Below are 13,932 nucleotides of genomic sequence, written 5' to 3'. Positions count from 1 at the left end.
TAATGACTCAGAGACTTACTATTAATTATGAAAGCTCAGCTTTATCTTGGGCTTGTTCCTAACTAGTTCTTATAACTTAACTAACCCATAATTTTTCATCTACCTTCTGCCGCATGGCTCATAACCTCATCTCCCTACTGCACATCCTGTTCTCCCTGCGTCTGGCTGGCGAATCCTGTGTACCTACATTCCTCGTCCTCTCTCTCTCTCTCTCCCTAGAAATCCTGCCGATCCTTTCTCCTGCCTAGCTATTGGCTATTCAGCTCCTTATTAAACCAACCACAACCACACAGTTTACAAATATCCCACAACACCTAGGGCATGTCACTTGTCCGTGCTGCAGTTTCTATACAGGATCTTGGTGGAAGCCCAAAGAGCAATTGTGCCTCCGTTCTTTATCTCTAAAATAGAAGTGACAATGATCATACCTACCTCCTGGTGTTAGTGTGGGGACTGGCTAATACAAGAAAGGACCTAGAAATGGGCCTAGTATTTTGTAATCACTATTTTCTTTTTGGTTTTACAAAGCAGGATTTCTCTGTGCAGCCTTTGCTGTTGTGGAACTCACTCTGTAGACCAGGCTGGCCTCGAACTCACAATGATCTGCTTGCCTCTGCCTCCTGAGTGCTTTGTAATTGCTATTTAAAAAAAAATTTTTTTTTGTAATGTTGGGGATAGAACGCAGAACCTTGTACATGCTAGGCAAGCCCTCCTCTACTGAGCTCTAAAGCTAAGCACTAATTTTTATTACATTTATTTTTTTTATGGGAGGAGAGCATGTGCATGAACATGTGTGCATGCGACAGCACACACGTGGAGATCAGAAAAACAACTTTCAGGAAGAAGTCAGTCCTCTCCTACTACATGGATCCCGGGGATCAGACTCAGGTTGCCCACTGCGTTCTCCCGCTTGCCTTGCCCCTGAACATTAATGTCATGAATTCATTTTTCATGAAGGCCTGTCCAGATATTCCTCTTACAATATGAAAATGTTCTCAGTGTATTTCACAACAATAGGTCACTTGTATAGAAGTTTACACTCCATACAACAGTCTCTCACTGATTACTCAGAGCACGATGTGGGAGTGAGTTCCCTGTTGACAAATGGAAGGTGAGTTCAGAGAGGCTGAAGGGCTTACCAAGGGTCTGAGCTGGTATGGGCGCTGCCTTTGTGTACATTGGGTGATATGTCTGCTGAGGAAATGTTTTCCTTTGATAAAATGGGTCTCAGAGAGAACACTGTACTAGAAGTGGAGAAAAAATATTGGGAAGAGAAAGGAGGTACAGAAAGAGGATGGGGGGGAGGCTGAGATAAAGGCCTTGCATTTTTCCCGGGAGCAATCCCCCTCAAGCCACACCCACTCCCTCACCCTACCAAACATTTAGGTGACTTTTCCACACTTGACTGAGGCCCAGCTTAAACTCCTTGGTTTAAACCTGAGCTAGGAAACTGAGGTCTGTCTCAACATTCGGGTTAATCATTTATTAAAGCCATTTTCTCAGTGGTCTGTGTGTAAACAGCTGGACCATTTCTGCTAAAACTTAGACTTGGGGTGTCAGGTTAAGCAAATGTTTAGCTAGCAGAACAAAGGTCTTTGGGGGCAAATACATTTTCTAACTTGTGCTCTGCCAGGCCTAATATCCTGGGAACTGGCACGTGTTCAGCACCTCCCTCTGATCTCTCCTGGCCAAGTCAGTCAACAACAGGATCCTTCTCCCTGAATTGGGCCTCCAGCTTGTTTACCAAATAAACGAGCTGGGAAGACTCCAGCTGTTGCCCAGCCCGTCCTTCCTTCTTGCTCAGCCTAATAAGACAGGGACAGAAGAGGTGGGGAGATTTTCAGTCTTGGGAACTCCCAGTGCAGGCCAACAAGGCATCCTTAGCAGAGTCTCTGATGGAGGAAGTCGTCTGGGAGAAGGAATGGACCAGCTGAGAAGTAAGGGCCTCACTAGAAGGTGGGGAAGGGCTCATAATCCTCATTAAATCTCCTGGTATAGTTGGAATTATCGTTGGGTCATCAACCAGCTCCCAAATAAAGACACGGAGACTTATTATTAATTATGAGTGCTTGGCCTTAGCTTAGGCTTGTCCCGCTAGCTCTTTTAACTTAATTTAACCTGTTTCTATTCATCTACATTCTGCCTTGGGCTTTTTCTCCTTTCTTTCATTCTGTATGTCCTACTTTCCTGCTTCCTCTGTGTCTGGCTGGCTGGTCCCTGATGTCTCCCTGGCATGTCTGGTTTTTTTTTTTCTTCCCCCTTTTTGAGCCTAAATTCCTCCTCCTACCTACTCTCCTTTCCTGGAAGTCTCACTTATACCTCTGTCCTCGCTATTGGCTATTCACCTTTTTATTAGACCAATCAGGTGCCTTAGGCAGGCAAGGTAAAACAGCAACACATCTTTACATAACTAAACAAATATAACACATCTTTATATATTAAACAAATTCAACACATCTTTGCATAGTTAAACAAATGCAACAGATATTTCCATAGTTAAGCAAATATTTGCCGGCGGTGGCACACACCTTTAATCCCAGCACTGGGGAGGCAGAGGCAGGCGGATCTCTGTGAGTTCAAGGCCAGCCTGGTCTACAAAGTGAGAGCCAGGAAAGGTGCAAAGCTACACAGAGAAACCCTGTCTCGAAAATCAAAAACAAAAAACAAAAAAAATCAAATATTCTGCAACTTTTCCCCCTTTTTGTCCAAATAAAAAGAAAAGTTTTAGCTTTAACATAGTAAGACTATATACAATAAGAACAATTATCAAGTAAGAATTATATTTACATATCCAGTTCATTTGCATTTGGCAAATTCAGAGAAAATACTCCATTATCTATCCTATTTTGGTGAGTCCAAAGTTGTGTACCTAATTACTTGCTGTCCTAACTTGTATGACCCACCCAGAATTAGACCTCAAAACATTTTATTAAATAAACAATTTAAGCCATTGTGATTCTCAGCCTTTACATCTCTTTTTTTGTTTTTGTTTTTTGTTTTTTGTTTTCCGAGACAGGGTTTCTCTGTGTAGCTTTGGTGCCTCTCCTGGAACTCACTCTGTAGACCAGGCTGGCCTTGAACTCACAGAGATCCTCCTGCCTCGCCTCCCAAGTGCGCCACCACTGCCCGGCTACCTCTTACCTAAGGTTTTTTTCTGAATTTGATAACAAGGAAAACTATAACTATCTCATCTTCAACTCCATCAGAGATCAGAGAAGGATATAATATTACTTGAGTTCAGAGCAAGCAACTCCAAAAACTATAGACAAAGACATCTGTCATCCAAGCATCCTCTGCAACATTGGGCATCCATCTTCAGCCTACAGGCCAAGAAAATCTGACACTTTTCTGTGAAGCAGGGATTTTGAAGGACTGTCCCACCTTGTCTTGGCAATGTTCAGCAGTCTTTTTCCTTTGTGTCCTGCTTGTCCAGTTTGTACAACATACTGTCAGCAGTCAATGCAAGGGGGAATTTCTTGCCCAGATGGCTAGCTTTGCCACAATTAAAGCAAACTCCATATGGAGGGTCTGTCATCCTTTTATGAAGTAAATTGGTGCTGCCAGGAGCAGATGTGTCTCACTGTCATGAAAAACCTTATGTTATTAAACATCTTAAATGTCATATTCTGTAGGTTTCTGAAGCATTTGAAGAACACCTATCTATCTAAAACATATCTTTAAAACACACCTAACATGACTACAAGTTTGGTTGTTGTAGATGACTATTAACCTGCATTTCTTAATTATCCTAAATAGTTTGTAATAATAGCTTTCAAGAACTAGAATTTTATATTTTTTAAAGAGCTGCATAGGTACATACAATACCTTAAACAAGAGTAGAAACATATATACAATATAACAAAAATAACCTTAAATTTGTATCAATATACAAAAATTCATGCCAATATAAAATATTTGAGATGAATAATTGTCTTTTTATCCTATATTCCTTATATCCCCACTAAATGATGATAAACATCCATAACCCATCAAATGACCCAAAACCACCCACCCCACCTTTTGGGAATGTGGGCATTGTGTTCTCTTCTCTAGACTGCTTCCTGTTATCTGGGGGCAATGGCATCCCCAGAGGACCCAGAAAATTGAGATAATGGTCAAATCCTAAGAAAACTAAATATAACATTTGTTATCCAGTCTCTGTGTAATGGGAAAGTGCAAGGATTATCTGAACCCCTGGCTAGAATAATCTGTGAGGCTGGATCATCTCAGTTAGCAATATTGAAGTTGTGAATGCAGAACTCTGAAGAAACTGTAATAGAGGCACTCTGAGAGGCTGAATCACCTGGGCCACCCATTTTCATTGGTGTCTGGTCCCCTTGCTCTGAAAACACACAAACGTTCAAAGGTAACATACATATTTGCATTAACACAAGTATGGACTGTTCGCTGTACTCAAGCCAACCAAAGATGATATTTTGTTTTATGTTTGAACAGGTAAAACTCTATCAGCTTTGTAAGTTAGTTTGGACTGTATAACCCAAACCTCCATTTGTGCCATATGAAAGGATGGCATGCAATAATAAGTCATGAGGACTCTGTAACCAACAAGATCTATCATGTATCATCCAATCTCAGAGCTGTTCCCATGTCAAGAGATCAGCATATATGTTACCTGTCTGTAAATGGAGGTAGAGTCTTTCTGTCCTGACACCCTGTAGCTGCTTCCCAAATTACCACATAGAGGCTTATATTAATTACAAACATTTGGTTGATGGCTCAGGCTTATTACCAACTAGCTCTTACATTTAAATTAGTCCATATCATATCTATTAATCTTGGACAGTCGGCTCTTATCTGTCTTGACTCTGCCCCTCTTCCTCTGAGTCCTTAGTTTGAGTCTTCTGCCTAACCTTATCCTGCCTCACCAAAGGCCAAAACAGCTTTATTATCAACCAATGAGAGCAATACATATTCACAGTATACAGAAGGATCATCCCACAGTACCTGTCTTATAGTTTTTCTAGGTTTATTTCATTATGTCTGTAGCCAAGATTTTCAGGGGTCTCCCTCAATCTAATCTGACCTCTATTAATTTTGAAGGAATCCACAGTCTTTTGTTTCCTGTGGACACAAAAGCATAACCTCTTTCCCAAGGCAATACATTTTTTGAATTCCACTTTAATGTTAAAACATCCCCTAAAGTACATAGGCTGGTTTAATTCAATAGTTCCTTTTACAATACTCAGTAACTGCCATTCACTCATCAGCATTCAAAAATTCAAAGTCAACAAAACACCATGCAGGTTCCATACTCCCTGTGTATTTCCTGTCTTTACATGGTTTAATCTTTTTATATTACTTTATTCTTTCTTTAAAGACTTTCCTTAGTTATTTTTAAGCTATTTGTTTGTTCCTATGATAGTCTATACCCATTTTCTTTTCTTTTTTTAAGCACCTATGCACACAGTAAACCTTTGTTTGGTCTGAACCTGTTCTACTGTGCACCTGTAAACATTCTCTGACCACATGAGCCAATCCTTAAACTGCTAAGCAGCAGCTAGGCCCTCCACTGAGAGGCTTTGGTGGTTGGCTCTGCTCTCTCCTCAGGTTTTTGAGAACTGAGCCTGAAACCCACTGGGAGCTGAGTTTAACAAGAGCTGCATTTAACTGCCCCAGCTCTAGGAAGTTGATTCTTGCACTGTGGCAGGCATTTTTACTTAGCTTCCTGGCTACTCAAGTGCTTTGCTGAACAGCAGTGCCTCTTAAAGGAGCTGCATCTGTTTTTGTTTTTTGTTTTTGTTTTTGTTTTGTTTTTTTGAGTTGGGGATCGAACCCAGGGCCTTGCGCTTGCTAGGCGAGCGCTCTACCACTGAGCTAAATCCCCAACCTGTTTTTGTTTTTTGTTTTTTTGTTTTTTCTCTCTTTCTCAGCTTTCTCAGACCCTTTGTGTAAATTCGGACCCCATGCTGGGCACCATTTTGGGATCAAAAAGTTTTTTTAAAAATGTGCAAGCTTGCAGGCCATAATGGTGACTGCCATTTCTTTTCTTTCTTATAAAAAATATTTACTAAGCCAGGCGGTGGTGGCGCACGCCTTTAATCCCAGCACTCGGGAGGCAGAGGCAGGTGGACCTCTGTGAGTTCGAGGCCAGCCCGGTCTACAGAGCGAGATCCAGGAAAGGCGCAAAGCTACACAGAGAAACCCTGTCTCGAAAAACCAAAAAAAAAAAAAAAAAAAAATTACTGTTTATTTCTATGTATGTGTGTGTATCTTTGTGGATGTATCTGCTCCTACATGTAGGTTCCCAGGGAGGCCAGAAGAGAACAGCAGTTCCTCTGTAGCTGGACCTGAAGGCGGTCATGCACTGCCTGATGTGGGTGGAACGGAACGCAAGTCTCTGAAAGAACAGCAAGTGCTCTAACTGCTGAGCCATCTCTTCAGCCCCCATAATTGCCATTCTGAGAGTATCTGAATACAGTAGGCCAGGCATGGGCTGGCTCTAGCAAGGCAGACGCTCCTGCTCCTCGGATGAGAGAGCTGAGAGAGGTTAAGTAATTTGCCTAACAAGACACAGCTACTAAGTAATGAATCGGGACCCGCCCAGCCGCAATCTCATTTGATGACACCACGGCTGCCAATCAAGTAATATACGGAAGGAGAGCTTGCCTCACCTTTATTAAATGCTCATCTGCAGAGGACACAGCATTCCTATTAGTAGTGGATGCAGCAGATGGGGCATTATAATGGGGAATCCCATCAAGCAGTGCGTTTTTATTCGTTTTTTTTTTTTCCCTCATGCGGGTGTTTGTACCCATCTTTTTTTTTTTTTTTTTTGGTTTTTCGAGACAGGGTTTCTCTGTGTAGCTTTGTGCTTTTCCTGGAACTCACTTGGTAGCCCAGGCTGGCCTCGAACTCACAGAGATCCGCCTGCCTCTGCCTCCGGAGTGCTGGGATTAAAGGCGTGTGCCACCACCGCCCGGCTATCTATGTGTTTATATATGTGTAGGCACACATGCATATACACATGGAGGCCCAAAGTCTTCCTCCACTGCTTTCTGCCTAGTTCATTGGGACAGGGTATCTCAATCGAACCCAGAGATCATTGATTTAGTTAGTCTAACTAGCTAGATCGCTCTAGGGATCTGCCTTCTGAGTGCTAGAAATACAGGTGAGTCCTTACACCTACCTGGCATTTAGCATAGGTTCTGGGGATCAGAGCTCTAGTCCTGACATTTGCCTTTTAACCACTGCACCATCTACCTGTCCTTGGTGCTTTTTGTTCTGTAGAAGGAAAATCCTGAGAGAAAATTCAAATTTGCATGAATTATACATATTTTTTTCTGAGTAAAAGAAACAGCTTTGTTATCTCTTTAGAAAAAAAATTTCATACAGTTTTTTTTTTTTTTTTTGAGCTGAGGATCGAACCCAGGGCCTTGCCCTTGCTAGGCAAGCACTCTACCACTGAGCTAAATCACCAACCCAATACAGTTTTTGTTGTTGTTTTTGTCTTTTTTTTTTTTTTTTCCAGAGCTGAGGACTGAACCCAAGGCCTTGCACTTGCTAGGCAAGCGCTCTACCACTGAGCTAAATGCCCAACCCCAAAAGCATATGATTTTTTTGTTTTGTTTTTTGTTTTTCGAGACAGGGTTTCTCTGTGTAGCTTTGTGCCTTTCCTGGAACTCACTCTGTAGACCAGGCTGGCCTCGAACTCACAGAGATCCACCTGGCTCTGCCTCCGGAGTGCTGGGATTAAAGGCGTGCGCCATCACCACCCGGCCTACAGTATTTTTTGATCATATTCTTTGCTCTTTCCAATTTTTTTTTTTTTAAATTTTCAAAAAAGAGTTAGTTTGGCTTTTGAGATATTTATAGCCCTAGCTACCCTGGAACTCACTATGTAGACCAGGCTAGCCTGGAACTCACAGAGATTGGTCTGCCTCTCCCTCATGAGTGCTGCAATACTATGCCCAGCTCAGCTTCTAAAAAGGTTTTTTATCCTGGGAGTGATGGCATACACTTGTTTTCCTAGCACCTGGGGCATCAAGATTGGGAGTTCCAAATCAGAATGGACTATGGTTCAGGACCCTGTCTCTAAAATCAAAACAAAACAAAAACGAGAAATCCATTGCGTTAAGGAGGAGTCATTGCAATAGTTCTTATGTAAGAGATTGATGGTATTAAAGCAATATTATGTCATTATAAGGGGAACACAAAGAGCCCAATAAAATGGTAAGGATATGGGGTTCAGTGGTAAAATATGCATGGCCCTGGGTTCAAACCCCAGTACTTCCAGAGTAGGATAAATCTGATAGCGTTTCTCAGCAGGCTAAGGCAAAAGTCAGAGCTAGGATGATGAGGCTGAGGAAAGCCAGACGCCTTCATCCTGAGGCCATGGAAACTCCAACTTTATTTGTTGGGTGGTCTCACAGAGAAGGGGATGTAACAGTTGGTCTCCTTCATGCTGGTCACATGCTGAGAGAATATTCAGACAAGGCTGCTCTTCCAGAGGATCCAAGTTTGAGTCCCAGCACCCACATGGGGGCTCACTACCATCTGTAACTCCAGTTCTAGGGGATCCCACACCCTCTTCTGGCCTTCTTGGGCACCAGGCACACAGGTGGTGTACAGACATACATGCAGGCAGGACAAACACCCTTACACAAATACATAAAAATAGTTTTAAGAAAACTATACTTTTTATACTTAAGTATAAGCGGCCTAGCTAAGCATGGCGGCTCACACCTGTAATCCTAACCCTCCAAGACAATGCAGCAGAAGAATTGCTTCGTTTTTTTTGAGGCCAGCCTAGACTTCATGGTGAGTTTTAGGTCAGCCTGTCCAAAAAGAAGGAAAGGAGAAGAAGGAGGAGGAGGAGGAGGAGGAGGAGGAGGAGGAGGAGGAGGAGGAGGATACAAACAAATAAAAACAGAAAGCAAATACTTTCTGGAAGTTTGTGTGGTGACACACCCATGGGCTGGGGATTACTGGTCACTAGCCAGTGACAACAAGCCCTGCTCTCTTATGTGACTTGAAATATTTTTTTCTCACTTTGGTCATTTAGAAAAAGGATCTTCCACCTGCAAAGTGCGCCCACCCTGCACTGACAAGGATTATTTCTATACCCACACAGCCTGTGATGCTAACGGAGAGGTGGGTAGCACGCTTGGAGCCCCTGTTCCTTGTTCCTTGGACTTGACCAGTGTTCAAGCTCCACTGGTCATTAAAACTGATACTGGAGAAAGCCCCACAAACCTTCGTGATGAACCTAGGCTCGGGAGGGGCCAAAGGACATGGCTTCATTCATGTTCTGGTCAGACGCTCCTTTTGCCTGTGCGTATCACTCAGTATTGACATGTGCTCTTTTTCAAACCCTCTCCATTTTCGTTTGCTTGGTTTCTCCCATCTGCTTACCCCGGGCCCTACCTGCCTGTCCACATCTGCTGCTTTCCGTAGAGATCACTCAGTCTCATGTGCTGGCTGTTTCAGGTGAGAGTATCGGAACCTCTTCCTACTTCCAACTCCCTGGAGAATGGCCTGCCTGGTTCTAGTGCCCACTGTTTCTCCCAGTCCCCACCCACACTAGCCCTGCCCCCTCAGGAAAAGCCTTTCCTTGTAGTCTGGCTGTCCCTGGGCTGACAAGCCATGCGGTGTGAACTGATGTGTCAGGCTGGGGTCCAGAGATGACTGAGGTGCATCCCCACTCTCAGAGCTCACAGGGCCGGCAGGGAGGCTGCTGGCAGTGGTGGCACACGCCTTTAATCCCAGCGCCTGGTCTACAGGGCCAGTTCCAGGACGGCCAGGGCTACACAGAGAAACCCTGTCTCGAAAAACAAAACAACAAACAGAGGAGAAAGAGGGCCCCATTCCTATAAGGCAGTGGAGGTGATGTGCGGGGCCTGAGAGAATCCTAAAAAACAGAACAGGCCTGAGGAGCCAGGGAAAGCCCTTTTGAAAATGCTGTTCAATGGTCAACAAATATTGAAGAGGGTGAGGGTGAGTTTTGTTTTGATTTTTTTTTTTTTTTTTGAAACATAGTCTCACTGTGTAGACAGTGCTGGCCTAGAACTCACAGAGATCCTCCTGCCTCTGCCTCCTGAGGACTGGGGTTTAAAGTATACATTACCATGCTCAGCTAATAAAAATATTTTTCAACAAGAGTCTACAAATCTTTTTTGAAGACAACTGGTCATTATCTCTTCTATCATAGACCCCTTGTTAGACACACCTTTCCTCCTCTGTTCAACATTTATTTGGCAGTCAGTCACTGGGTACAAACATGTGACCAGAACAGAATTCTCTACTATTTCTGGAGTTCTTATCTTTGCCCAAATCTCCAGTATCCTCCAACGCTCTTGTTCTGGTCATGGGCTAAATCCTATACAATGCTGAATCTGGCTTAATCCATTTTTGCAGACACAGCTCATGTACAAATGGGCCATGCCAAAAATCTGTGGTGAGGACCTCGAGGGAGCGGTGAAGCTGCCCGCCTCTGGGGTGAAGACCCGATGCCCACCCTGCAACCCAGGCTTCTTCAAAACCAACAACAGCACCTGTGAGCCCTGCCCCTACGGCTCCTACTCCAATGGCTCTGGTAACAATCCTGTTGCTGTGTTTCTTACATCCTCTCCATCCCGATATTGGCTGTGGGGTGGGCCATGCGAACAAGTGCCCAGAGGAGCTGGCCGGACGCACTCTGCCTGTCCTCGGAAGGCAGTGAAGGGCAGGTCAGTTCTGAGGACCAGGTTTAGGAGTCCGTAGGTCAGGGTCGGATTTAACACCAGCTCCTCCTTCTGCCTCACTGCATCTGCAAACGTGACTCAGTCTTCATAAACAGAGACGTCCAGCATGTGACAAAGAAAGATGCTAACTGGAATGTCCATGGGCTAAGACAACCAACTGGACGCAATCGCAACCTCTAGGTTACGCTGCACTATTGGTGAAATTATTAAGGCCGCTCCACGTAGTTAAAAGGGAGGTTTATTTAGTGGGGTACTTACAAATGAGGGGGTAGGTTACAGGGTCTGGCAAGGGTATAGTGCAGTCCGGCCGTGTTCTCTGGAGAACTCTGCTCGGTCTACCTCCAGCGTCCAGAGTCCGGGAACCAAGAGTGTGTCCTCTTCCCGATCCTTGGTCTTCAGCGTCCTCCCTCAGCCCTGCCTTGTGGGCGTGACCATTACCGAAGCATCAATGGGGGTTGGAACTTCCAGGCCAATGCTGGGATGGCTACCCACTACACTGCACAAAGGAGTTGGGGGAGGGGGGCCGTGTACCTGCTAGAACAGATGCATTTGAGGACCACGTGGGGATGGTGGGAAGTACGTGAGTAAGATCAAAAGGTACATCAAAATGAACATTTGATAAGTAAGGGCAGCTGGAGCACTGGTCAGTGTCTAACCTGAACATGTTGTTTTGAGTCCCTCTGACCTATCTTTTAGCCGCAGCCCTCCGCCTTCCGTCCACCACGTGGCTGCCACCTGTCTGTCTGACAGCGGTTGGGTTCCTCCTGGGTGATGGATCCTTGTGCTTCTCCTAGACTGTGCCCACTGCCCAGCAGGAACTGAGCCTGCCATGGGATTTGAGTACAAATGGTGGAACACTCTGCCCTCCAACATGGAAACCACTGTTCTCAGCGGAATCAACTTTGAGTACAAAGGCCTGACAGGTGGCTGCCTCTCCCCACCACCCCATGCTGCTACTCTTTGTACTCCCACAGGGAAATATCCATCCCCTGGAAAGTCCCACTCCTTCCCGCAGACATGCTACCCTCGCTCAATTTCAGAGGCTTGGAGCGAGGAGCAACATGGGCAAGCCGGTCTTGGTGGTTCAGGCCTGTAACCTCGGCACTCAGGAGGCTGAGGCAGAAGTATTGCCACAGGTCCTGGACAGCCCGGGCTGCAGAGCGAGGTCTTGTCTAGAGAGAAGAAAGAAAGGGGGCGGGGGAGAAAGAGAGAAGGGAGGACGGAAGGTAGATAAGAAGAAAGGAAGACAGTATGTCAGTTAGGTGCTGGATAAGCACCAGGTCTGGGTAGCTTGAAGGACAGTGGTATTATCCCCAGAGCATCACCCGATACACATTTGCCCCCCGGCCTGAGGGCACTGACCGTCCCTTCTCCTTTTCCAGGCTGGGAGGTGGCTGGTGACCACATTTATACAGCTGTCGGAGCCTCAGACAACGACTTCATGATTCTCACCCTAGTTGTGCCAGGATTTAGGTGAGGGGAAGCCGGAGCCAGCCTGGCCTCCTCCAAATCCCACGGACTTGAGAATGTGACATGGAGAGGGCTCCAGACTTGAGTTTTGCTTCACTTAGTTATCAATCCAGAACAGAGCACACCATGGCCATGTTAACTGTACACTAGCACATGTTCTTAGATAGTTTTTATTTATTTTTGTTTTGTATGTGTATGAAATGTTTGCCTGCATGTATATATATGCCCCGTGAGAGGCCAGAAGAGGACACTGGATTCTCGAGAGCTAAAGTTACAGGCAACTGCAAGCCACCATGTGGGTGCTCAGAATCAAACCCCGGTCCTCTGCAAGAGCAGCCAGTGCCCCAAATCACTGAGTAGTTTCTGCAGAGAACCCTGCCCACCCCCATGGTTAATTTTGAATATCAATTTGAGATTTGGAATCACCTAGGAGACATATCTCTAGGTATGTTGAGAAGGGCACTTCCAGAGAGATCTAAGGAGGAAGATCTCTCTGTGCGGGTCAAGGTCCTAGACTGACTGTAAAGGAGAGATCGAATGGAGTGCCAGCATGTGTCTCGATGTCTCCCAACTGTGGATGCACCAGCCACCACATGCTCTTGCTTCCATACTTACCTTTTATCCCTGTGGACTTTATGCCCTGAAACCATGAGGCAGGATAAACCCTCCCTCGCTTAAGCGGCTCCTTGTTAAGTGTTTTATCACAGCAGTGAGAAAAACTAATGCACTGCCCATGCTGTACTGGCCTACCCCTTTCTCTCACTGACTGGCTGCTGGAATCCTTTCTCCTCACAACAGCAGAGAGAATTTCAGAGACTAAAAAAATAACACCACAGCAGGGCTGGAGAGATGGTGCAGAGGCTAAAAGCACTGGTTGCTCTTCCAGAGGTCCTGAGTTCAAATCTCAGCAACCACGTGGTGGCTCACAACCATCAGCAGTGAGATCTGATGCCCTCTTCTGGTTTGCAGGCATACATACAGATAGTATGTACTCATACATAAAATAAATAAATAAATCATTTAAAAGATTTAAAGAAAAAATAAGGACACAGTACCATTTGCAGTTCATTTTATGCAATATTTATTAGATTCATTTGTGTATGAATGTTTTGCATACACACACACACACACACACACACACACACACACACACTTGTATATACCCATGGATTTGAGCCCACTGGAACTGGGGCTGTCCATGGTTGTGAGCCACCATATGGGTGCTGGGAATTGAACCTGGGACCTCTGCAAAATCAACAATTGCTCTAAACTACTGAGTCATCTCTCCAGCCCATATACAGTTCATTTTTACTTGAGGCAAGAAGATTGAGCAGGATTGTTCTTACTGCATTTTTTAAAGTATGTTCACACCCTGTATACTGTTGGATAGTGACACTATAATGAGAGATAAAGATAATTATCACTTCCATTTATTAGCTAAGGGAGCTACACATTGGCCAGGTCAAAGTCATATATCTTGGGTGGCATAATTGGACTTGGTTCCCACTGTTTCCAACAAACTCCCAAACCCTCAACCTGACCCTTTCTGCTGTCTAGACTCTTTAAATAGCACTGCTTGGCCTCTGCGATGACTTTTAGTTTCTGTCCCACAGACCTCCCCAGTCAGTGATGGCAGACACAGAGAACAAAGAGGTGGCCAGGATCACATTTGTCTTCGAGACCATCTGTTCTGTGAACTGTGAGCTCTACTTCATGGTGGTATGTTCCTTCTCTGAGCCAGCTGGGGGCTTCCAGGGGAAGG

At 44.8% G+C, this 13,932-nt stretch overlaps 1 protein-coding gene across 3 annotated transcripts in view; it reads left to right on the top strand.

Moving 5' to 3' along the window:
* The window catches only part of Elapor1 (endosome-lysosome associated apoptosis and autophagy regulator 1), an 89,183-nt gene that overhangs the window by 57,600 nt on the left and 17,651 nt on the right, over positions 1–13,932 (top strand). For all 3 annotated transcript variants that reach the window (XM_036189854.1, XM_036189853.1, XM_036189855.1), the window contains 5 exons: positions 9,023–9,111; positions 10,375–10,552; positions 11,495–11,623; positions 12,083–12,173; positions 13,784–13,889. In XM_036189854.1, the coding sequence (XP_036045747.1) occupies positions 9,023–9,111; positions 10,375–10,552; positions 11,495–11,623; positions 12,083–12,173; positions 13,784–13,889 (593 nt within the window). The remainder of the gene's footprint in view (positions 1–9,022; positions 9,112–10,374; positions 10,553–11,494; positions 11,624–12,082; positions 12,174–13,783; positions 13,890–13,932) is intronic.

The sequence above is a fragment of the Onychomys torridus genome, chromosome 6 (assembly GCF_903995425.1).
Source record: "Onychomys torridus chromosome 6, mOncTor1.1, whole genome shotgun sequence".
NCBI lineage: Eukaryota > Metazoa > Chordata > Mammalia > Rodentia > Cricetidae > Onychomys > Onychomys torridus.
The sequence above is the reverse complement of the archived record's forward strand: the minus strand, read 5'-3'. Positions and strand labels throughout refer to the sequence as shown.